The following is a 26,896-nucleotide window of genomic DNA, read 5'->3' on the forward strand; positions in this document are numbered from 1 at the left end:
AATATTCTTTCATTATTTTTTATCAGATTATTAAACAGTTTCATCTAAAATGTATGTAACTTTTAATTTACTAGTTTATATTTTCAGTAGATTTTCAGTATCAGATCAAACAGTAGGAAGAGTGTTTCAGTAAAGCAGATTTTTTTTCTATTACTTTTTTCTTTTTTCATGAAGCAGTTGCTGGCAATGACTCTCATTATCTGCGTCTTAAGTAATATTTAACTTCAGATAAAGTGTTATTGTCTTAGCCAATCAGGAAAGAGACTTTGACATATCTATGAAATCATGCAACTGTGGGCAGAACAAAACAAAAGCACATCTTACATAATACTGTGTCATATCCGTGCATATTTCTGATGGAACAATGTATAATATACAGTCATCTCTACTCAAACATGTTATTATAAAATCTAAAAAGCAGAACTGTAACAAAAAACTAACTTTTTTTAAAAGAAAACTTTTTTTTTTAAGTTTTCACTCCTCAGACGCCCATATGTTTTCATCCTTTTGTGATGACACCATCCTAAAATTTAAAAAGCTTTTAGTTTAAAAAAAATGTTTATACCATTTATACAAAATTATAACCTAATATTAATTTTACTTTAATATGGAAGTTTGTCCCCTTCATTCTTCAGTATGTCTTCCTTTGTGTGAACAGAAGAAAGAAAATCAAATAGTTCTGTGTAAAGTGATTTGAAAATTACGACAGTATTAACTTTCCCTTTAACGCTTGTCTCTCCACATCTGACAGTATGACAAAGGTTGCTGAGTGTAAGGGTGCTTTTAGCAAGTATATGTTTTTACAGATAAAACGAGGCAATTAGCTTATGCATATTGTACTTACACAAAGGTAAGTTCTCGACTATTTTTACCTCAAACATTTACCGTACGTCAAGCTGAACTGACCGTATAGACCGCAACAAACCATTCATGATATCTTAAAGAGAAGTTTGAAGTTAATGATGACAGCAATGGGCCTACGGAAAGTCAATGAAAAAAACATTGGTAGTCATTGTTTTGCACAGACGTTCGTCGACGCCTTCTCTTATCCATTTATTGGATTTGCCACATTAATCATTAACCCCAGCTATGTTTGACTTGTACTGTAAATGTCTTTTCCTCTTGTGTCATATGAACGCTGAAGGTGAAGGGTTTTGTGTTTTGGATAAACTGACAATTTCAAAGATGCTTCATACATCAAACATGCTTCACAGGTAAGGGTGTGTTTGTTATTGTGTGATATATTATATTTGTGTACACTTTGACTTTACGAAACATCAGTTTTACACAACACTGACAGAGGTTACACTTCTAACGAGCCGGAGAGCCGCCTGGAAACACCGAACGAGTCGTATCAATAGAAGAATTATGTACAGATTAGACATTACATTAGCAACATACATGTGACGTGTGTACATTTTTGCTGTATAATATATTAAGGTAAAAACAGGTGAATAGGATGAAAACCCATAGAATCATATTTCTTTGTTAGTTTTCTTAAATGTTAATATGCAAATAGTGCTATTTGATGAAATATTTGCGAATTCATTGTCGTATGTCACAAAATTCTAAACATTGAGCAAAGGCAGGTTAAAACAAATCCTTGTTTTACTCTGTTTTTACAGAGGGGATTTTGGAAATCAATTTCTATCCCTGCAAATGTTAAAACGTACTGCAAATAGCTAGAAAAATACATTTCCCCCAAACAACTGTAGAATAAAATGCTATATGACAAGCAAATTGTGTATTAGACGAAATGAAAAAGATTTTTATATTGTCTTTAAAAAGTTAGTTGGCAAAAAAATAATTTTAATAACTTTTATTTTGTTTTCATAATATTATGAATTATTTTGCACGTGTCCTTGAGATTGCTGTCCACCCTGTCATGATGTGGTAATGGCGCTTTAAAAAACCCTCTGATGTACTCGTTGGCATGCCCATCCATTTTAACTTTCTTCAGAGGAAGCTAAAACATCTAATGTGCACATAGTAACTATCTGTACAGTTTCCTTTTTTTCCTCATATTGTGTTCAAAACTGAATGTCTGGAGAGCTTAACATGTCAACCACCCTGTCATAGTGAAATATTAATTAATATAAAATCAATTCAGAAGTCAAAAATACAGCTTTTACACGGAGTACAAATAAATTCAACAGGAAAACACTTTGCCAGCTGCAGGTAAAACATGTGTTGAATAAATGCTATCTTTAGCCAAAAATGTCCTCCCTGTCATTGTCCACACTGTCACAAATCCTGACAGGGTGGACATATGCATATTGACACTTTATTTATGTATTTATTTATTTAATATTTTATTTTTAATTAGTTAATGTTTTTATGTTAAAACACTTATACACACACTTACTACAGTAGTAGATGCAATACATGAATGGACAATACGAACCTTTTGGCAATATCTTACTCAGTCTATATAAAGGATATCTTTTTAAATTCCATATAATGGAGCTCATTGACTGTTTGTAGTAAAAATATAGCCCTAAGTATTTGTACATTTATGTGAACATCTGTATTTAATTATTTACCTTTTTCTAAAAGAGTGTTATTAAGGCGTTTAACTTGAGTTTTCTCCAACATTCCCTTCACTCCTCCAGTACAATGTAAAGATTTACATTCATTAGCAAATTTATTTAAATTTAAAGGACAACAACTGCTTTTTTTCCCTTTAATTTGCATATTGATATCAGAAGATGTGACATGGTGGCTCTGGTTTGCAGTAATTAGTAAAAACAGAAGTTGAATTCTGGAAAACCTTTACAACTCTTTTATAGTAAGCCTTTAAATTTTCTTTTTGTGCCTGCTGTTTTTCAAATTTTCCTCTATATTTAGTTCATTAATAAGGCCTTTGGCCACCCTGCCATGGCAGTGTCCACTATGTCATCTTGTTTTTTATGAAAATAAACAACTTATTTATAACCTCAGCAAACATCTTGTGTGGTTTCTTAATAAACCAATGAGGACCAGTTACCATTGTTTGAAAGTTTGACAGAATATTTTATATTTTGGGTTTTATTTTGAAAAGAATGTGCAACGATTGTATATTTTATTGGGAAATAAATGTTTTGCCCATTATTTCATTATTATAAATTGACTTTTTCCCTTTCTGAAAATATCCATTTTATAATCACACTGCAATGAAAATATACTTATGCTACTTTGAATTTGTCCATGACAGGGTTGACACTATTTGAGTTTTTTTTTTTTTTTTACTGTTTTACTGCTTGCAGATAAAGTTCAGGAGCTTATATCATTAATTTCTTACAGCCCAATGTCTAATTAATACAACTATGTGGTTAAATAAATTAAAAAAAAAAAACTTTTATTTTTTGTTTTGAAAATGTTGATGTCTCAAAGGCACTTTATAGTGATAATGACCCATTAACATATTGCTGTAAAAACCTTGAGTAGCCTATGTTGATATTAATAAAACTGCAATGTTGATATGAGTAAAGGTTTAGTGTAAGCGCTGTTGAATTTGAGATTTTTTTTAATGAGAAAAGAACAATAATTAGCTAAATACAAAATAATTAAGAAGTTAATAACAAATTATTTTAGCTTTTAGGAATATGTATCACAACTGAAATCCAGACAAAACAAAATGATACATTTCTATTAAAAATGCTTAAAACTGTATTTTGTATGTTTTCACTATCAATAAAATGCCCCAATCTCAATACTTACAGTTGAGTGCATGAAAAAAGTTAGGCATATAGCATGGATGAGCCACTGGGTGTTGGAAAAATGTTAAGGAAATCAATTCCCCAAAGCTGTATTCATTTCTTCCCACCTCAATTCCTGTGCGTAAAGAAACTGATTTTTGTAAATTACCTTTCGGCTTATCCTGGAACATTCCAGAACCCCATGTGTGCAAACTAGGCAGGAAATCTCTCTCTCTATTGCTCTCTCTCTCTCTATCTTGTTCTCTCTCTTTATCCTCTGTTTGGTCTTAAATGTGCACTCTTTTGCTTGACCTTCAGACCAGAATCTTTTTTCGCCTCTTTCCATTCTTTCTTTTCCCCCTACTTGTGCTATATGTGAAAACCATTTAGTTGCTTGACCATGCCCTATTGTGTCCAAAGGAAGCACTTTGTTTTTATTCAGACATTTACTTTTTGTGAATTGTCTTCAAGATGGCTGTTACTGTCAGGGTTGTGGCACAGCGGGATGCTGATTTTCAATCCAGTTTGCGTCATGTGCCAGTCCCATTCCCAGGGCATTCTCCGCTGTTTTTTCCTGTGTTCTCTCTACTGTCATTTAGTGGAAGGTACAAAGGCCCATTGAATGCAGTGTTGGGCATTTATAGGAAAATACAGTAAAAAGCTTAACAGTTATTTTTAATGGTATTTCCAACAGCTTAACATCATTTTCTTTTTTATTATATTGTTTATTTATCTCTGAAAAAGACAAAAATAAACACTCTCAGAAATAAAGGTACAGGAGTTGTCACTGGGGTGGTACCTTTTCAAAAAGTACTCATTTATACTTAAAGGGTTCATACTCGTACCTTAAAAGTATATATTAGTGTATATATTAGTACCTAAAAATTTTAAAAGGAACACTTTTGTACTTTTTAGGTACTATTATGTACCCTTGAGGTATTAATATGGACCTGTCAGGTACAAATTGATAGCTTTTGAAAAGGTACCACCCCAGTGACAGCTCGCGTACCTTTATTTCTGAGAGTGTGCAGCGGATGCCCTTCCAGCTGCAACCCATCACTGGGAAACACCCATGCACTCTCATTCACATTCATTAACCACGGACAATTTTAGCTTACCCAATTCACCTGTACCGCATGTCTCTGGACTTGTGGGGGAAAACGGAGCACACGGAGGAAACCCACACAAACACGGGGAGAACTTGCACACTCCATACAGAAATGCCAACTGACCCAACCAGGGTTCAGACCAGCGACATTGCTGTGAGGTGATTGTGCTACCCACTGCGCCATCGTGCTGCCCCAATGCTTGTTTTACTAAATAAATATTCAATATTTTTGAACATTTGAAATATTTTTTAATACTTGGATTTGTACAATTATTATATGGAGTAAACATTATATGGAGTAGTTTTAAAAAAGGAGATGCATTTCTAGTTTTAACAATATTAGTTCTTTAGCACTTTAAAAGAAAAAACTGAATGGATAGTGCTCAATCTGGTTTTAAAGATACCAAAATGAAAGTTTGTTAAAATCTATCTATAATTTATATGGGAGGCAGTGGTGCAGTAGGTAGTGCTGTCGCCTCACAGCAAGAAGGTCGCTGGGTCACTGGTTTGAACCTCAGCTCAGTTGCTGTTTCTGTGTGGAGTTTGCATGTTCTCCCTTCCTTCGCATTGTTTCCTCCAGGTGATCCGGTTTCCCCCACAGTCTAAAGACATGCGGTACAGATGAATTGGGTAGGCTAAATTGTCCGTAGTGTATGAGTGTGTTTGTGGATGTTTCCCACAAACACACTCATACACTACGGACAATTTAGCCTACCCAATTGGGAAACTTGCTGGATAAGTTGGCGGTTCATTCCACTGTGGCAAGCCTGGATTAATAAAGGGACTAAGCCGACAAGAAAATGAATGAATAAATATATATATATATATATATATATATATATATATATATATATATATATATATATATATATATATATATATATATATATATATATATATATATATATATATATAAAATACAAAAATGCTGTACTAGTACTAGTTCAGTATTCTTTAATAAACAGAATGTCAAAAGGAGCATTTAATTGAAATGTCTGTAATGTCATTTGATGCAACTGACAAAATGACTCATTGTTAGATAAGCTGATAAAAAAGTAATTAATTATTAACTACATCTTTAACATTGTTTGATCAACAGGTCTGAAAATAATTTAATTACTCAATAGGGAATTTAACTGGACTCCATAATGCCAAAACTTCATATAAATCACAACGCATGAACAATTGAATTTAAAAGATTTATTCATTTATTTTCCCTTGGCTTGCTGTGAGGCAACAGTACTAACCACTGAGCCACCTTAACATAAGTAAAGTTTCACAAATTAATTTCGAGAGAAGCACATTATATAATTGATTGCGGCTGGTCTCTCTCCTGCAATCATTTGTAAACCAATCGGATTATTCCAAACTCAAAATAAATAACCCATCTCACCTTACATCTCCATTTTTTTCAAAGAAAAAAAAAATCCCCACGGGTAACGAGGTGGCGCAGTAGGTAGTGCTGTCGCCTTACAGCAAGAAGGTTGCTGGTTCGAGCCTCGGCTGGGTCAGTTGGCATTTCTGTTTGGAGTTTGCATGTTCTCCCTTTGTTTGTATGGGTTTCCTCTGGATGCTCTGGTTTCCCCCACAGTCCAAAACATGTGGTACAGGTGAATTGAGTATGCTAAAATTCTCAAATTCGTAGTGTATGAGAGTGTGTGTGTTAATGAGAGTGTATGAATGTTTTCCAGTGATGGGTTGCGGCTGGAAGGGCATCCGCTGTGTAAAAAATATGCTGGATAAGTTGGCAGTTCATTCTTCTGTGGTGACCCTAAATTAATAAAGGGACTAAGCCGAAAAGAAAATTAATATATAAATGAAGGAAGAATCCCCCCATCCACCCCATCTCCCCCTTTTCCTCTTTTGCAATGGGGAGCTCTGAAGAACTACCTGATCTCGTTACCCCTTAAATGCTCATGGACCAGACGGGAGCCCTGCTCTCAATTATCTCCAAAGCTAGGGTTTTCTCCCAGGACAGCATGTCAAACCTGCTATTAATATCAAGCAATATCTAAAGGCTCGTACACAGCAGGACGCTTTTCGTTTGCGTTTACTGTCAGCACTTTTCAAGACGTTTTTCCGGATTCAAACCTAATTGATTTCACTGGCGTCAAGCAGAAGAGTTTGCAAAATCACTCCTTGATGTTAGATGGTGCTACACAACTTTAAGCTTCTGACACCCACTTTTAACAAAAGAAGAAGACAAAGTTGACATACTTGTTGTTATTGATTGTTCAAGTAGCAGCTCCAGCTCTAGCAATGAAGAAATGATTATTGTTCACCAGTGCAATAAGCAGCTTCACGTTCATATAGCCGCCTCTGGGCATCTTCTTTAATGTGCGCTCGCATTGACAGTTTTGCGCTTGAGCGCCTCCAAGTGCTCTTTACTGTAACTTCAGCAGCTCTGTGCTCGTGAACTAAAGTGCCAATCTGATTGGTGGAAAAGGTTTTAACGTCGTACGTCAAAACAAAAAAATAAGCATGAGGCGTTTTTTTTTTAATGACGCTTTTGCGCCTGGCGTTTTGCGTGTTGGTGTGCACGATCACATTAGGTGCGTTCGACTTCATGCAGCGCTGCGCAGATCGATCGAAATCTGTCTTAAAGCGGTGCATTCTGGTTAGAAATCTTGTCCGGATTGATGCTGCGCCGACGCCACGTGACTGTCACATGTGGCATCAAAGTACCGCGACAGCGCTCCGAGATCAGACGGCAAACTCAGACCGTGCAGCTTCTGAAGAGCGACTGCAGGAGCTTTGATGACGACACCGATATTACACGATTGGCCGAGTTCACCACATGACAACAAACACGTGTATTTCGGGTTTATAATTGGACAAATTCCGATTCAAAAGTTTCAAAACAAACAATTCACTTTTCACACCCTCTCTATCCTGTACACATCTTGCTTATTAAAAGACTACCAATATTTTACTGCAGTATCATCTTTTGTTAAGTAATCTGGTTATAAAGGTTAGCTTGTTTGCACAGGTTTATTATTTATTTTTTTTATACAGACTATTTACTGCATTCATCTCCATGAACGATTTAAATGATATATTTTAGTGAATAACCTAAATTACAGACTTGAAATAAGAAAATCATCATTGATCCTGCCACCCTAAAGCTCTCTTAACAAATTAAAGTAAAGAACTATTTTATTAAATAATTATAAAATGGTTTTATTATTATAATATAAATATATATTTTATTTTCTGTCTAGCAGTTTAAAGGCTACCTGCTCTTTCTGGGAAACTTCTACATAGCTCACTTATTTCACCTTTTGTTCTTTTCAACACAATCTTTTTGGATTAAAGTGCTTTTTTGAAAATTCATTCATTATCCAAAATAATCTCATTTATTAAGACCTAATCAAAACACCTTGTTTTGCTTTTTACATTGGACATTTTTATATCTATAAATGTACATATATGTAAACCCATTTTTAGCATATTCAAACAAGAAGTATTAGCCTAAAGATTGATGTTTAACTCCTAGAATTTATGCTTATTGCTTTGTATTTAATAGACCTGTTCGTTTTTATGTTTATATTAACCTCTCATTTCCTCTTATTTCTCTCATGCATTTGTTATATATTTTATTCATAATTCTCTCTTATTGTTTAAAAAGGAACTATAGTTTTTAGAGATTGTATTCTGTTTTATTTGTAAATGTTTTGTTGTTATAAATAAAAATAACAAAAAAATATGATGACGCCATGTGATCGGTCATCATGACTGCAGCAACTTTGAGTCCCGAAGTGTCCAGCTGTCCGTCTTGACGGCTCCGTTTTCAACTCCGCCCCCGCCTGCGCTCGGCTAATCTCGTTGATCACCGGCTGCAGCTGAGCTTCATGTCGAACGCACCTATTGACGACCTTTATTTAGTCACGAGGCGCTAAACGTTGACTGAAAACACGAGCAAAAAGCGTCCCGGTGTGCAAGGGGTGTAAACTCTTGAATTATTTGGTTAAAAAGTCAAGTTAAACATTTTGAAGTTTTAAAGCAATGCAGATGGATTTCATACACACCCTATATTGACACTGATGAATTTCATACTCAGTTCTTTATTTCTCAAGCATGCGTAATTGTCATACAAATGTATCCATCTTTAGTTAATAAATGTAATTATTCTGCAAAATATATATTTTGACAGTTCAGAATAAAAGCTGTCTGAAATTTTCTTCTAAATAGATTTTTTTTACTTTAGACCTAATGTAGGTTTAGAAATGTAAATTTGATGTAGGTTTAGAATATGTTATTGTGATTGCTTTTAAAGTAAGATCATTGAGAAGAAACACACAGGCTGAGGAAAATGCTAGATTTGGAAGAAAATTTCAGATGGCACATTTGATGAGGCTTCTACATCTAAAATCTTAATTTGTGTAGTGAAAATACAATTCAATAATATAGTTGTACAGTGAAAATACAATTACTCTGCTTTTATGAATTGATTCACACTGAACTGTTTATTATTCATTTATTTGCCTTGTTTAATTCAAGTAAATTATATATAACTGCAAAAAATTACCTAAAAATTAACTGTAATTTTCTTTTTTCAGTGTAAAATAATCTAATTACAGTAACTAGTTACTTTGTAACTAACTACACCCAACACGGGAAATTTGCTAAAACTATAGTTTTTTTACTGTGTTTTATCTGACAGAATTGGTGTGACTGAACTGCAGCCATGACCCCAAAGGACAGCTGCCAATCCTGAGGAGATTTGTGTTTCAGAAATGGCTTACCTGGCGCAATCTGTCCACCGGCAGTTTGCAGGTCTGGTGTTGGGGTTTGTAGCATGGATAATGACGGCCTCTGTTTCTGGCGTGAACGACTGGAGGATTTGGTACGTAGACAATATGACGGTCATCACCGGTGGAGTGGCCTGGGTGGGCGTTTGGAGGGCCTGTTTCAACAGCCACGTTTTGGACTCTGCGGAGATCTGCAAAAGCATCGGCCTTACAGATTCCTTCACTCCTCCAGAGATTGCAGCTGCTCAGGTGCTTTGCATGATCGCTATTGGCGTAGGGGTTGTTGCGAACCTGCTGGCTGGATATGCAGTGAGAAACGCCATCTTCGGGGTGGACGGTGGCCATGTCAGGTTGGCGTTTGTGATGGCGGGTTGCTTGTATTGGTTGACTGCCACGTGTTCGCTGGTCCCTGTCTTTTGGAATATGAGTTCGGTTCTGGCCAATCTCACTATAGATTTTCCTCCTGAATTTTACTTGCCTTCCACTCCTGTAAAACAGGAAGTGGGTCCTGGGATCGGAATTGGGATCGGTGCAGGTTGTCTACTCATTGTAAGTGGACTACTATTAATGTGCTACAGGTATCCTAAAACCAAGATGCCTTTGAGTGAAGAAAAGGGACATTTTGACAAAAGTCAAAGGAATGAAGGCTGTTTTGGTGTAATTAAAGAGAGTGTGGATGAAGGGATAATCAACACTGCCTTTGAAGCTTAGAAGCGCTATTTAAATCCATAACTGTGTGGAAAGACTTTGAAAGATCTAAAATACTCATTTTGGACTGTTTGAGGAGAACTTGTTTATATCTAAATATAATATACTTTATTAAAATTATTTTATTATAATTTGAATATTTCATAATTTAGTGATATGAATAAAGGCAAGCAGTTTGAATTGTATTGATATCAGTCCTATTACAGGTCGCATATCAATTTTTGTTTCTCTTATTTTTGTTATGTGATATGCAGGACACAAATGCTATGCTTGTTAAATGTATGTAGATATATTTCAAAAGTTTGGGGGGGTAAGATTTTGTTACCAAACCATTGTTTGTTTATTTATTTAATGAAAATACAGAACAAGCAGCAGACAGCTAATCACAAGCCTTATTTACATGTTTGTACAATAATGAAATCACTGCAATTTGAAAAACAGAATGATCCAGATTATCTGATTAAAAAATTTAGAATAGCTATAGAATACGTGACATTTGGAGACAGTTTCATTTGGGTAAACTTTGGGTAAAAATTCATTTGGGTAAAATGTGTGATAATACAGCATATGGACGTGCAATGCTGCGTTTGTCCAATCAGTAAAAAAAAAAATTTAAATCAAGTGGATTGCATGGCACTTTATGAATACCCAGAAATTAATTCTAACCCAGTGTTTATTTTACGCAGTGTGAAGCATGAAACATGGAAACACCGATTATCATTGACACAGGGTTAACTATGGGACTTTTCACACTTAACACAGTTAACCTTGGGTCATATTAAACTCTTGATAAACAATACTCAGTTCTTTTTTCCATGATTTATACTACTCGTACGCAGGTGCGCAACTGCACATTTACTGATGGGTATGCGGCTTACTTACTGAACTTTTGCGTGCCCCCCTTCAATCCAACTATATTTTAAAACAGGCAAGTGATGAAATGTGGAAAATATTTCCATCAATAAATTAAAGATATTTTTTCATAAAGATATCAATATGCTTCAAAAAATACAGTATCACAGTTCTGAACACAACTGAAATAGTATGAAGTAGTAAAAGGTATAATTACATTAAGCATGTTAAGTCGCAAAGAAATGCATCTCATACCACCCCAAATTTCTTCTCAATTTAATTTTCCCTTACTAAATGATTATAGCACCTTGACTAGCCTTGCTTTTGGACTTTTTGTACTACATTTGTCAAAACAAAATGATAGACATGGGAGTCCTAAAGGGCAAAAAACATTGCAATTACTTCTCACATGCATACTGTGAGAAGTGTAAGGTCTGTATTTGCAAGAACAATTGACTGAAACTGCTAAAAGTGAAATAAAAAAGACTGTCAAATATTTAGTGTAAAAAAACAAACAGAAACAAACTGTGTGAAATGTTCTATTTAATTGAAATGTTATAACTTTGTTTGTAGCTAAAATTAAATTGTTTTGAACTAAGAAGTTACCAAAAGGCCTGATGAATCAATATGATACATTAATTCATAAAAACATGTATATGGTATGAAAAATGGGGGGGATGGGTGGAATGATTTTTTAATTTAATAAAATACAATATTATATGCGTATAAAATGCTAAATAAACATTTTTAACAAAAAATAAATATATATTATTTGAAACTTTTAATATGGATAATTTCAAAAATAGTTTTGGCACAATGGCGCCCCCCATGTGTGGCGCCCCTATGCGCCGCATATACTGCATACCCCCTTTTTGCGCCACTGCTCGTACTTTATCCATGATGATACTTAATCCTGCATAGTCATCCTCTTACACATGAATCACTTTCCTAAAATATCTTTGCTTTAAACATCCTTTTTACTAATTTTTATTAATGTAACTGATTGTGTGAACACAGCATGTGACATGTTAACATAAAGAATTGCACATACTCATATTGTATTTAAAGCTATACTAGCAAGTGTTTCTATGAATGAATTTTACTGTAAAAGTAAGAATCAATTAATCACTCTATTGGTTCACCAAATTCACATAGGTTTACATGGACACCAACAATTCGATTTTATTGTGACTAGGGCTGTGCAAACAAATCGATTTATCCAACTATCAGGATAATTTCTTTCACGATAGTGTTTTGATAGTCCAACCTGAAGTATTGATGCAAGTTGTGCCAAACAACCTCCTCCTCGGCTCCAGTATATGTCGCTATCAACAAAACGCTAAATAGTACAGTATCAGAGGTAATCAAGAGTGAGCATGGTGGAACGGTATTGGGGGGCATACATGAAATGTTACCGAGTAAATGTGAAAGCGCCAAACTGCAGTTAAAGTCAACAAACTAAAAATTAAACACCCGAAACTACATGAAACTCCAGAGGAAATGCGGATAGTGTGGTGACGCAATGACGTTAATCAAATTATGTGCTAACATGTAAAATGGGATCATGAAAGAAACATTCAAAAAGCAACTCGTATAAACACCATTAGCTTATTATTATTTTAGGCAAATAATTCGATTACTGATGTCCATTTAAATGTAATCATGGTTTCAGTCACTGTCTAGGCCCTTTAAATATTAGGAACATAATTGGCTGTCAGTTGCTAACTTGCTAAGCATCTCGATTTTTTTAAACAGTGTTGTTTTACACTGCACAAGGTAAAAGCTGTTAAGCCACTCCACAGCAGTGTTCATGACCCTAAGGTAAAATGCAGTGTGAACCCACATCTAAATTACAAGTGTGAAAAGTACATTTACACCATGGAACACTTTCTGAAAATCAACAATTGCCTCTATCTTGTGATTTATTGATGTTTTGCATTTATGAATTGCATCATTGGACCTTGATCTCTGCTTAGACAATTTTGAAGTTAACACAGTGCCATTTATTGACAGTTTAGTTGTATGAAACAATACATTGTATAAGAAACAGGACCATGAATCACAAGAACAAGCCTCAGGTGTCAATATTTGGAGAAAGAGTTTTGTACATCATATGAAAGCCGAATAAATTCGCTTTCAATTAATTCTGGTTTGTTTGGATTGGATATCATTCACTGTAAAGACAGCAGTGTTTCACACAATTTATTCATGTCCCAACACAAATTGATTAAGCTAACTTAACACTTATAACAAATTGTGTGGATTGTACACAAAACAATTAAGTTGTCCTAAGGAAATCTCAAGAAGTGTGTTGTTTTAGCTCATTTTGAATTAGCAAAAATGTTTTTGTTTTTTTGAGTGTCTGATCGATATACAACCTTTTAAAAATCTATAATATGAGGTTTCAAAAAAATTAATATTGAGAAAATCATCATTAAAGTTGTTCAAAATATTTTCATTGCGTATTACTAATCAAATCATTCATTCATTCATTTTCTTGCCGGCTTAGTCCCTTTATTAATCCGGGGTCGCCACAGCGGAATGAACTGCCTATTAATCAAATATATATTATTTTTATTTTACAGTAGGAAAATACAAAATGTCTTCTTAACTATTATTTCATATAAAAGAAAAATCTATCATTTTGACTCGTACAATGTACAGAAGACACATACTGTGTGTAAAATTAAATCTCTACAATAACAGAATAATTCATTTCAGACCACTCAAAATGTTAACAAAAGTAATTTTAAAAAACTTTTCAACAACAACAAGCATTGTTATAATGCAGTGATTAAGATTGTTCAAATGAAAAAACATACATCAATCACAAACAACAGGCAATGATTATTTCACATTGTTTTGCAAATAGGGAATGACAATGGTTAAGCACAGTCTTTAAAAGTATTTACAATCCCTTCTCATAAATTTAATGTGTTTAAAAAATATATTTCTAAGCCCAAACTTTTGAAAAGTGTCTGTGTATATATGAAGTTATGTACAACACATGTACAAATACTAATTTATTCCTATCATTGTTTTAGAATAAAAGTGAGTAGTGCACTATGAACTATTTTCATTCATTTTAAAAACACACCTCTGCAGTATATATTTCAGGCACAAAAAGCTGTTAACACAAAATATCTCCTTTTTGTGATTTTAGATATGATTTAGCTGACTAAAGAGCTGATCTTTGAGCGGGGGACAAGGTGATTTGAGCGGAAATGACCCCTGCCATGAGTGGAATGAACTTTACTGTTCTTTCTCAGCTTGACACTTGCCTTTATTACTGTGTTTTTCTACACCCCCCATGGCCTTTGAGTTTGTTACTTGCCAACATTTAATCTCGTTAAAATTGAACATTAATTTGGACAAATCCCACTGGATATTACATGATTTTCTTCTGTTATAAAACCTCATAATCCCCTTGATAACTCAACAAAGGGAAATCACTTCATGCCAATTAAAGTTGCTTATTTACTTTGTTCGTTCAGCCCGTTCAGAGTTATATTGATAATAGTAATTCATTACATTTATATAAACACATTCACATTTATTTTACCAGATTGAGTGATGATGTCAATTAGGATACAGGGATGGTTAGGGGGCCATGATGGTCAGTCAATTGGCAAATTTGGGCAAATTCCAGGGTTACACCCCTACTCTTTTCAAAGGACATCCTGGGATTTTTAATGACCACAGTGAGTCAGGACTTCAGTTTAACATCTTATCCGAAGGACAGTGCTCACTGACAGTACAGTTTCCCCTTCACTATACTGGGGCATTAGGACCCACACAGACAACAGGTTGAGCACTCCCTGCTGGCCTCTCTCTGTGGTCTCCCATCCAGGTACTGAGTCCAGGTATAAGTGCTGGCAGTTTTAATGATTTATTCAACTAAAACACCCAAAAATGTGCACTCAGGAATAGTTATGAAGGATCGAGCCTTAAGAATATTGAAGAAGCCAGGATGAGCGTTCATTGTTCAGAGGAAGAGATAAACATCCTGTCAAAGAAGAGCCAAGACCCCGTACTGATGAGTGTATTGTCTCAGAGACGGCAGCTAAACACATTTGCTCTCTCCTGTGACAGAGAGCAGGGAGTTCACTTTTTACACCTCAAACCTGCTTTACGGCACAGTCTCTTTTTGTATATTGGCAGAAAACACAAATGGCCTGTGTCTCAAAAGGAAGGAAGAGCGATATCAAAACAATAGTCTGAAAAGCCAGTTGTTTTTGTGGAGCGTGCAAAAATATCTGCTAATTAACAATTGTGCAGCTCTGTATTTGAATTAATATTTTGTGACCCTGGTGTGTTTGTACACAGGTATATTTGTAGGAATAGTGGAAAAATGCATTGTATGTTTGTTTGTTTTTTTAAACCCACTGATAGTAGTGATTTCCAATTTTATTTTAACTTGTATTTCATTGCAGACAATATAAACACAAAATAGTTCATGTTTTGAAATTGGTCAACTTCATTTCATTTGTAAATACATATTTTCCTGTCAGTCAGACCTGCAACACATTCCAAATATAGTTGGAACAGGAGCAGTTTAAGGCTAGTAACCAGGTAAAATGGTTAAGTGATGTGATTTGAAACAGGTGATGCCAACAGGTGATTGCTATAATGATTTGGTACAAAAGCAGAATCCAAGAAAAGTCCTGTCCTTTAGGATGAGCAGAGGATCACCAGTTTGCCAACAAATAGATAAGACAATTATTGAAATGTTTAAAGACAATGATCCTCAAAAAAAGATATTTGACATTTGGATATTTCACATTCAACGGTGCATAACATAATTCAATGATTCAAGGAACCTGCAGGAATTTCTGTGCGTAAATGATGCAAACCTAAGCTGAATTACTGTGATCTCCGATCCCTTGATTGCGTCAAGAATCGTCATTCATCTATGAGCAGCATCACCACATGAGCTCAGGACTATTTTGGTAAACCTTTGTCAAGTACCATATGTAGTTACATTCACAAATGCCAGTTAAAACTGTACTGTGCCAAAAGAAAGCCCTATGTTAACAGTGTCCATAAGCACTGTCGACTTCTCTGGGCTCGGGCATCTGGGATGGACCGTCACACAGTGGTAATGTGTACTGTGGTCAGATGAATCAATATTTTAGGTATTTTTGGGGGGGAGAAATGAACGCCATGGGCAATGTTGTGGTATGGAGTTGTGTAATAGTCTAAAAATGCAATGTATGGGTCAAAATAACTGATTTGTCTTTTATGCCAAAATAATTAGTTTATTAAGACTGTTTTGATGAAGATATTTTGTCTGTGTACTACTGTAAATATTTAAAAACTACGTTTTTGACTTAAAATATTAATTTGAACTTAATTTGGTCAAATTTAAAGGTGATTTTCATAAATAATAAAAACAAATAGTATTATTATTAATATCATTTTATTTTTTTTAATTTTTTAACTCTCAGATTCCAGATTTCCAATTAGTTGTGTCTCAGCAAAAATGTTGGCTGTTCCAGAGTCTTTTTTATTCAGCTTTTATGTGTTGTATAAATCTCATCTTCAGGTTTTGTGGGCCAGGGTCACATTTGTTTGCAATGATAATTTAATTTACAGTTTTGAATTGCATTATGGTTCCTTCATGTCTACTCTGATAATGTTTTATGCACTTTTACGATTTAACAAGGTGAGCTTTATTGACAATTGTAGTTGTTTTAAAACACAGATGGAAATTCTTGGTTACTAAATCGGTTCATTTTCAATTTTCAAAATGAAAATTCCGTCATCATTTACTCTCCCTCCAGTGGTTCTAAACTTTTATGAGTTTATTTCTTCTGCAGCCCATAAAAGAAGAATGATGTTCCGAATAATGTTTGAAAACCAGTAACCATTAACATACATTTTCCCCCAGCTATGCTTGTAAATGGCTACTCAAAGCTCAGAGGTTTCCAACAACGTGAGTCAGTAAATTTTCTCTCTTTTTTGTCAGTAATTTGTTTTACAATTTATTTCTTCTAGTGTACGTGATGTTAACACTTCTTATGCCATCATGCATATTGTGATAAGATAGTGAAGCCGAAGGTGAAGGGCAATGAACATGACAACATTCTCATATCAGGGTTCAGCGCAATTCTGACAGATATAGAAATATAATGGTTAAAGTGCAGATTAAAAATTTGACTTGGAAAAATATGTCAATCAAAACTTTTTGTTGTTGTGGTGGTTGTGTTCATACGAGTGAATAGTTCTTTACATTGCTCTTAATTGTGACTCTTTAATTTTGGAAATTAGAAGGCAGCATATGGCATGTTTAATGTCTTGACAATATTTTGAACTGTTTTATGGACTATGAACTGATTACAGATCTTTGAGATTGCAGTAGATCATCCGGAGATTAAGATTAGATATAAAATGTAATTTCTGTATCTTGTGGGCATCAATTGTGTCTGTCTGTCTGTCTACCTTTTAGCCAGACTTATTTTGAGTTATGATGATGTACAACCCAATCAAAAAAAAGTTGGGACAGCATGGAAAACGCAAATAAAAAAGATAGTATTGATTTTCAAAATTACTTTGACTTGTATTTCATTGCAGACAATATGAACACAAAATAGCTCATGTTTTGAAATTGGTCAGCTACATTTCATTTGTAAATATACATCCTCTTCTGTCATTCAGACCTGCGACACATTCCAAATAAAGTTGTAATAGGAGCAGTTTAAGGCTAGTAATCAGGTAAAATGGTTAAGTCGTGTTGTGATTTTAAACAGGTGATGCTAACAGGTGATCGTAAATATGATTTGGTACAAAAGCAGAATCCAAGAAAAGTACTAAATTTGAAAGCTTTACTAATGCTTCTTAGAGAGACTGGATTATATAATAGAATCCACATTCCTAACCAATAGGTGGCGGAAATGCACCTCAAAGTTGTATGCCAGCTGCAATAAAAAAACACAAAGGAGAAGAAGAAGAAGCCCTGTTCTTTAGGAGCAAATATGGGCCATGGATCTCTAGTTTTTCTAACAAATAGATGAGACAGTTTTTGAAATGTTTAAAAACAATGTTCCACAAAGAATGACATTTGGAGATCTCAACTTTATCAGAGCATGACATAATTAAGAGTCAAGGAATCTGAGGGAATTTCAGTGTGCAAATGGCACAAGCCTACTGTGATCTCCGATCCCTCAGGTGGCATTGCATCAAGAATCGTCATTCATCTATGCAAGTCATCACCACATGGGCTCAGGACTACTTTGGCAAACCATAATATGTAGTTACATCAACAAATGCCATTTAAAATTGTTCTGTGCCAAATGGAAGCCCTATATTAACAGTGTCCGTAAGCATTATCAACTTCTCTGGGCTCAAAGGCATCTGGGATGGACCATCACACAGTGGAAATGTGTACTGTGGTCAGATGAATCAGTATTTCAGGGTTTTTTTTTTTTTTGAGAGACATGAACGCCATGGGTAAAGTCATGGTATGGGGTTGATGATGGCACCATTAATGCTGAAAAGTACATAGAGATTTTAGTGCACAATAGATTGCCTTCAAGAACACATCTTTTCCATGTACGTCCATGCATATTTCAACAATACAATGCAAAACCACATTCTGTGCAAATTACAAAGTCCATGCTGCGGAGAAAGTGGATACAGGTACTTGACTGGCCTGTCTGCAGTTCTGACCTGTCTCCGATAGAGAATGTGTGGCGCATTTTGAATTACAAGTACATACAGTTAAGACCTTATATTGCTGCCCACTCAAGACTATTTTGCAGGTAGAATGGGACAAAATTACACCTGAAACACTTCATCACTTGGCTTCTTCAGTCCCTAAATGTCTTTTGAGTACTGTGAGTAGGAATGTCAACATTACAAAATGGTAAATGCTTTACTGTTTCAAATTTTTTTTAAATGTGCTGCAAGAACCAAAATGGCAAAACGTGTTTATTATTAACACATTAAATTATGTTTGTTGTATTGTCTGAAATGAAATACTGTTTGAGGTTTGAGCTTTAATTCAAGTCTGAGGGGAGAACCCCAGACTTCCCTCACCCCAGACACTTCCTCCAGCTCCTCCGGGGGGATCCCTGAGACATTCTTGGGCCAGCCTAAAGACATAGTCCCTCCAGCTTGTCCTGGGTCTTTCCCGAGGCCTCCTCCCTGTGGGACTTGCCTTGAACACCTACCTTGGTAGGCCTTTGAGGCATCCAAAACAGATGCTCAAGCCACCTCAGCTCACTTCTGTAGATTCGGAGAAGCAGTGGTTCTACTCCAAGCTCGTCCCGGGTGACAGAGTTCCTCGCTCTGTCTATAAGGGTGTGCCCTGCCACCCTGCAAAGGTAACCCATTTCGGCCACTTGTATCTGAGATCTTGTCCTTTCGGTGACCCAAAGCTCATGACCATAGGTGAGAGTTTGACCATAGATTGACTGGTAAGTCCAAAGCTTGCTTTCCGCTTAGCTCCTTCTTTATCACAACGGTCCGACACATCGACTGCATTGCTCCTCCCGCTGCACCAATCCACCTGTCAATCTCACGCTCCATCCTTCCCTCACTCATGAACAAAACCCCAAGAAAATTTCTTAATTTTATTTAATGTATTTGTCTATCAAACGTTTTTATTTAATTTTCATTTACCTCTTCACTGCTGCATAAGGGCCTTTTTATTTTATTTTTGTCTTCAGCCTAAATTGTCAATTAAAATACTTAATTTTTATGATAAAGTAATTATTGTTATATAATTAAATTAGATTTTAGCTATTTAGTTATTACATTCTTTTTGCTTATTATGTTGAAAGAATATTATGACATCCCATAAGGTAAAAAACATAAACAAATACCGTTTCTGTGTGTTTATACCTTTTTATTAAACAAGTTAGTTTAATGAAACTTTTTTCCTGATTATTTACTGTTTGCTGCATTGGGACCTTTTTATTTATTTATTTATTTTTGAGAGGGGGGTGTACTTAGAAAGTCAACGAAAAAATACTTGGATTTCAAAATTATTATAAAATAATAAAAATAGTTGAGATGCTGTACTGGTTAGCGTTGCTAGTGTTTGTTCAGCAGGGTGTGTGTGTGTGTGTGTGTGTGTGTGTGTGTGTGTGTGTGTGTGTGTGTGTGTGTGTGTGTGTGTGTGTGTGTGTGTGTGTGTGTGTGTGTGTGTTTGTGTGTGTGTGTGTGTGTGTGTGTGTGTGTGTGTGTGTGTGTGTGTGTGTTCTTCTGCTAGGTGTGCATGTGATCACTCTGCTGGGTGTGTTGTGGGATCAGCGCTGCCGGTTCACTGTGTTTGTTGGCATCAGATCTTCTTGTGAGAAACCATTGACATTTTTATACTATCTTATAATTCCTCTGCAGTGTCTCCACTGGCCTTGATCTGCGGTTTGTATCTGATCTACACGGAGGTCATCTTACCCTCAGCTCTTCTGTTCTGCCCTTTCACATAGCTGAGCAACTAAGTAAAGGGTTTAAACTCCAATGAGTAACACCAGTAATTAAGGACTTGATGGTATAATTTTACTTGAGGATATTCATTATAAGTCTGTATACTAAACCTGTTACGCAGAATTTTTTTTTGTCATTGGATTTAGGGAGTGTTCATACAGAATATGCTTGCAAAAACAGCTTATATGTGCTGGTGTTTTAAGCTTATGTATTGTTATAAAGTTAAAAAAAAGATATCTGTGCAGTATATTTACAAATTTAACAGGTGATTTAAAACTGGATTCATATTTTATTGTATTGTGTTGTATTGTATTGTATTGTATTGTATATGATGAGTTTAAATGGTCATACATCAAATTTAGCCTTTTCTTTAAGATAAATTAAGTAATGAATTAAAAAAAAATATGATGTTAATTGAATTGTCAATATCAAAAGATATTCATACAAGTGCTAAACTCCATTTTGTTCCATTTATCTCTTTTATAATCTCTTAAAAAATTGCTTAAAATTTGTGTGAATACAAAATACAGCAATAATAATAATAATAATAATAAGAAGAAGAAGAAGAAGAAGAAGAAGAAGGAGAAGAAGAAGAAGAAAAAGAAGTAGAAGAAGAATTCCTTACATTTATATTGCGCTTTTCTGGGCATTCAAAGCTCTTTACACATTGGGGGGGATCTCCTCATCCACCACCAGTTTGCAGCATCCACCTTGATGACGCGATGGCAGCCATTTTGCGCCAGACCACACACTACACACCAGCTGATTGGCGGAGAGAAAACAGAGTGATGAAGCCAATTATGATATGGTGATGGTTAGGAGGACATGATGGACTGAGGGCAGTGGGCAAATTTGGCCAGGATGTCGGGGTTAAACTCTACTCTTTTCGAAGAACATCCTAGGATTTTAATCACCACAAAGAGTCAGGACCTCGGTTTAACATCTTATCCGCTCACTGAGCAGCATAGAGTCCTTCACTATACTGGGGCATTAGGACCCACACAAACTGCAGGTTGAGCGCCCCCTGCTAGCCTCACTAACACCACTTCTGGCAGCAACCAAGCTTTCCCATGTGGTCTCCCATCCAGGCCTTCTTAGCTTCATTGGGCGATGATATGAGAGTTGCTGAGAGCTAGCTGCCGGCTAGTGTTTATTTTGCCAGTGCACACTGTTGTTCTTAAGGTCAACAATTAATCTGAGCAAGTCAATTCACTGAAACAAAAAAGTTTCTTTTGGTAATCTTCAATCAATGTCTGATCATTTGTTTCCACATTTGGAGTGAGGCTCCATATCAGTTTGACCATTTCAGTTGCAGTATTTTTAACCTGCCTGTCGTGTTCGGATCAAATCTGACCGATTTAACTTAAACACTCTTAAATATTGTGTTTTACATCTTATTGCCACAAGGCCTTATGATATCCTCCACACTACGCACTTGAACATATAAAAGTGATAATAACCCCTTTCATTTATTTTTGAGTGTTTTAATCAACCTTATTACACCTGTGGTGTTCCCGGTCAAAAGTCACCGCCTTATAAAATGAATGGGTATCCAGACTATAATCATCCATCTGACAGATAACATCCCCATTTACTGTATACTACCCCAACTCACTCTCTCACTCACTCACTCACTCACTCACTCACTCACTCACTCACTCACTCACTCACTCACTCACTCACTCACTCACTCACTCATTTCAGACTGAACACTCACTATTTGTACTTTCACTGCAGTTATTTTATGTCTAATTGTATAAATTCATGTTAAACACTACTTTGAGACATTGTTCACATCTAAAAAATGTTGAATAAAAATTTGGTTTTGAAAAATGTTTTGTGTGCTGATTTAAGAGCAGTTCAAACGATCTGGTCAATTTTGACTGGGAACACTAAAGTAAGGGGCGAGGCCGGGAGGTGAACATGACAGGAGGGTCAACCATGTCCCTCTTACCGTTTATTTGTTATGAGGGAATAATTTGCAGAAAGAAAGACCCGGTCCTGGTGGCACAGTGGGTAGCGCTGTCACCTCATAGCAAGAAGGATGCTGGTTTGAGCCTCGGCTGGGTCAGTTGGAATTTCTGGGTGGAGTTGGCATGTTCTCTCTGTGTTTAAGTGGGTTTCCTCCGAGATAAGTTGGCTGTTCGTTCTGCTTTGGCAGATTAATAAACGGACTAAGCCTGAAAAGAAAACAAATGAATGAAGACCTGTCCCCTACTCAATATTCCATTTCAGTTGGAGGTATCATCATACTGAAAAAAACTTTTTAGCAACGTCTGGTTAATGCACACTTTAAGAGTTGTGGCTTATAAAATATATTTTTAATTGATACATTTTTTTAATTTAAAATATTTTATGAGGTAAACAATGTGTTTGTAAAAGGTATGATCTTTTGCCGTCATTGATCCAATTGTGGAGAGAGATGTGAGCTTTAGAGGTGGAAACAGGAAAGTGAAAAGAAAGTGAACTGAAGAGACCAGTGGAGAAGATGGACAGACGCAGCTGTCTGTGTAGTGGGTTTGGAATGGCAAAAGAGTGATCATCTTCCTCAAGCTGAATGAAATCTGAGCTATTTATGAAGTATTTAATGGGTTTGTTGAACACGCAACTTCTTGCCTTAATAGATCCATATGTGGAGGGATGGTGGAGACGGAACTGGAAAAAGAAAGCAAACTGGTTGAAACAAGGTGGAGAAGATGGTAGGAGGATACAGGCATGATCCTAGAGACCAGTAAGTGTGGCAGTAAACAGTGTTAGTGATGGAGGGATGAATCATGGTACAGATAGGGTGGAAGACATCTGTGGGCCAACTGATAAGACAGAGCCAAGGGAGGAAAAGCCCAGGGTGAAGACTAAGAATTGGATGGAAGATTCCATACTGATATACAGTATAGGTGGACATGGGGAGGAAGGAGGTGCCCTATTGAGTCAGAAGGATTGAGTGATGAAACAAACCAAGGAAGTGGAATCTTAAGGTGGAGGCAGGATGACAAAAAACCAAGGTACAACCAGATCTAGGGGACCCAGTGGAACTGGTGGGATTATATGCAAGAGCAGTGATGAGGGAGCATGAAGTCAAGATGGAGTGGAGATTAGGGATCCCCACAACCAAATGTATCTGGCTACTAGAACTCCTGGAGTGAATCCTCAACACAAGATGGGATTGACTAAGGGTGAGCGGAGGGACAGATCGGAACCAGTAGATGTGGAACTAGGAAATAAACCAAAAAAAAAAAATAGTCTGCCGATTGTTTTCAGACTTGAAGCTGCCACAAAGATTGTACTCTGGACTTCCTGCACTGGATAATGATAGGGACATTGAAAATGGGGTGGCTTGTTTGGATTCTGACGTCAGTCATTTCTAAGTCTTTAGAGGAATTGAGGCTGAAATGGCTAACAAAGAAAGCTTGGGGTTATCTGCCAGCCCCAAATGTCCTTCTATGGCCACCTTCAAGTCTCCTTAGTACCCACTCAGCCTCTCTTTACTATATCACCCAATTCCTCTGAAGATTTGGAACTGACCAAGGAGGATTTAACTTGAGGGTTGAGCTCTGGGCTTTGGGCATGCTCAGACTTTTCCTCTTGGGCTGGCTGATCTGTTATTGTGGCTTGTGACTGTGATCTGTGGTTGGCCTCTGCAGTTGTTACATGCAGAAGTGGGCGATGTCTCTAATGGTTAATTAGATACATAAATCACCTACTTCATTGCATCTTCAAGCACCTACTTCACAAACCCTGCAAAACTCCCTTGTAGTTCGACGTATTAAAAGGTACAGAGGCAGCTGTCCAGACAATAGGTTTCAAATGGGTATTAACTGGCAATTAATTAATTATTAATTGTGGTCATTCAAAGCTCCATAAACACTTCTATGTGTCATAAAAATGAATTTGTTCGCCAATGTTTTCTCTTCCTCGTCAGGTTGTCAGGTTGTGCGTTTATTATGGTCAGTACAACCATTTGTATTGCCAGTATTGACATTTAAGTTAGCAGTATTTTTTTTGTGCCTTTTACAAATGTTTTGTCAATGTTGTTGGTTTATTTTCTGGACTTCAAACATCTCATGAACCTTGCTGTTAATGGATGGTCAAAAAGCTCTTGGACTTCATCCGAGTAACTATCAACAGAATGTGTTTTTAATTTAAAATAACAGAAACTGAAAATGAAAAATTGAAAAAAAGAAATAGAAATAGAAACGGACACAGACACACATTCATTATTTACTAGTGAAATACAGAAAGTATTTTCAAAACCGCAACTTTTTCATGCTGTTTAGACATTCATTTTCACAAAAATGCAGTGTGATGTACCTGAAACTGATCCTTTTTGAAAGCTCTGCCAGTGGTGAGATGTCTTGCCATTTGCTTGTGATGTTGGATTGTGCGCTTTTATCTCCTTTGCTTCACACTGGACTGTGTGTTGTCATCAGTTTTTGCCAGATCGGATACGGTTGTCGCTGGAAGTTAACGAGAGTTATTTATATTAATTATTTAATTTCCCTTTTTTTGTATATTATTAACATCTACCCCCACAACAACCCTGAACCCAACCGTCGCAGTACCGTAAAAACAGTAGTTGTACCAAGTTATATTTATGCTATCTATTAAATTACCTAATAAATTGTATTTTTTAACGCCTACCGCAACCCCAACCTTACCCCCCAACTGTTACAGTACTGTAAAAATATTAATTATTGTTTTAGAGTGTCATAAAAAATGCTGCTATATTGATGTGCAAATCGCACCTCTGGCCAGGTGCGTGTCAAATCTAGACTTTACCGCTGTCATCTCCAATTTTGAGGTTTCTGATTGGCTTTCACAAGCCTTGTGTTTTATTGTTTTATCGCCACCTGTTGGCAGTGGTGGAAAGAGTACTAAAAAAGCATACTAAAGTAAAAGTACCATTACTTGCCTAAAAATGTAGTGTGAGTAGAGTAAAAGTACCTGTTGTAAATGTTACTCAAAGTAGGAGTAAAAAGTATCCCTTTCAAAAGGACTCATGAGTAGTGAGTAGTGAGTGTTATGCTGTTAAAAGTTGATGCATTTACATGTAATTTGTGGATGTGTGTAAATGTAACATTCTGTAGTGCATTTAGGTATTGCCCAACAGGCACATAATGTCATAAGACGTTAATATTAGGTTAGATTTAGGTTGTGATGTCAGGTGACCAAAATTCAATGTCTAGCCAGCGACTAAGGACAACATTATTTTGATGTCCGATAATGACATCAAATGACGTTGATATTTGGTTGATTTTAGGTTGTTAGAAAGTGACCAAAATCCAATGTCGAGCCAACATCCTAAACCAACATCTTATTGATGTCAAATACTGACATTTATTTATCAGTTATGGCAACCAAAATTCAACGTCTGATAGATTTCATAGTGGTAACGTCGACACAACGTCAAGCTGTAACATCATTAGACGTTGATATTTGGTTGGTTTTAGGTTGGACGTTGGACATTGACATCGGGCTGACATTGAGTTCTGATGTGAACCCGATTTTCATTTCCAAACAAAATGTAGCGTTTCCACGACGTTAGGGTACAGTTTCAATCTGACGGCATGTTGACATCTTGTGCCTGCTGGGTGTTTAAAGCCATTTCGGTCATCATACAGTAAACTTCCATCATCTTCTCATCAGTGACATGCATCTAAACCAGGGGTGCCCATACTCGGTCCTGGAGGGCCGGTGTCCTGCAAAGTTTAGTTCCAATCCCAATTAGACGCACATGGGCTGGTAAATCAATAGGCTTTCTAGAAACATCCGTGCAGGTGTGCTGAGGCAAGTTGGAGCTAAAATCTGCAGGACATCGGCCCTCCATGACTGTGTTGGGGCATCCCCAATCTGATCTAAACAGTCTCTGGGTCAATGCGTGTAAAGAGTTTAAACATCTTCTTGGACACTTTTAATGCTTCCAAACAGTTTGCTGAAGTAGCTCATTATGATGCAATTTACCTTCTATGTGTGATTTGATTGACACAATTACAGGACTGATTTTTCTAATTCCCATAGACAAGAGAAAATAAAGTGGTGACTGCAGGTTGAAAGAAAGTAGTGGAGTAAAAGTACAGATACTGCACTAAAAATATACTCAAGGAAAAGTAAAAATACACATTTTTAAAACTTCTTAGTAAATTACAATTTCTGAGAAAAACTACTCAATTACAGTAATTTGAGTATTTGTAATTAGTTACTTTACACCACTGCCTGTTGGTTTGACATGCTCTTGACAGGGCTTCATTTTTTTTAAAACTGTAATTCTTTGGACAAGATTACTTTTTAAACAATGGAAAATCTCAGTTTATAAAATTATCCATGGATGTGTGGACTATAGACCATTTCAATGAGGGAATGTCATTGACCCATGG

General features: G+C 36.0%; 2 protein-coding genes across 2 annotated transcripts in view; one reads left to right on the top strand and one right to left on the bottom strand.

Annotated features, from left to right (window-relative positions):
* lepr (leptin receptor) overlaps window positions 1-26,896 on the bottom strand; it is an 847,758-nt gene that overhangs the window by 15,981 nt on the left and 804,881 nt on the right. The window lies entirely within an intron of this gene.
* Window positions 1,125-13,548, top strand: cldn34a (claudin 34a). The gene is made up of 2 exons (XM_087257490.1): window positions 1,125-1,214; window positions 9,449-13,548. Exon 2 carries the CDS (start codon window positions 9,522-9,524, stop codon window positions 10,245-10,247), a length of 726 nt encoding a protein of 241 aa, XP_087113616.1. The 5' UTR covers window positions 1,125-1,214; window positions 9,449-9,521; the 3' UTR covers window positions 10,248-13,548.

The sequence above is a fragment of the Danio rerio genome, chromosome 6, assembly GCF_052040795.2.
Source record: "Danio rerio strain M-AB ecotype USA chromosome 6, GRCz13ab, whole genome shotgun sequence".
Lineage (NCBI taxonomy): Eukaryota > Metazoa > Chordata > Actinopteri > Cypriniformes > Danionidae > Danio > Danio rerio.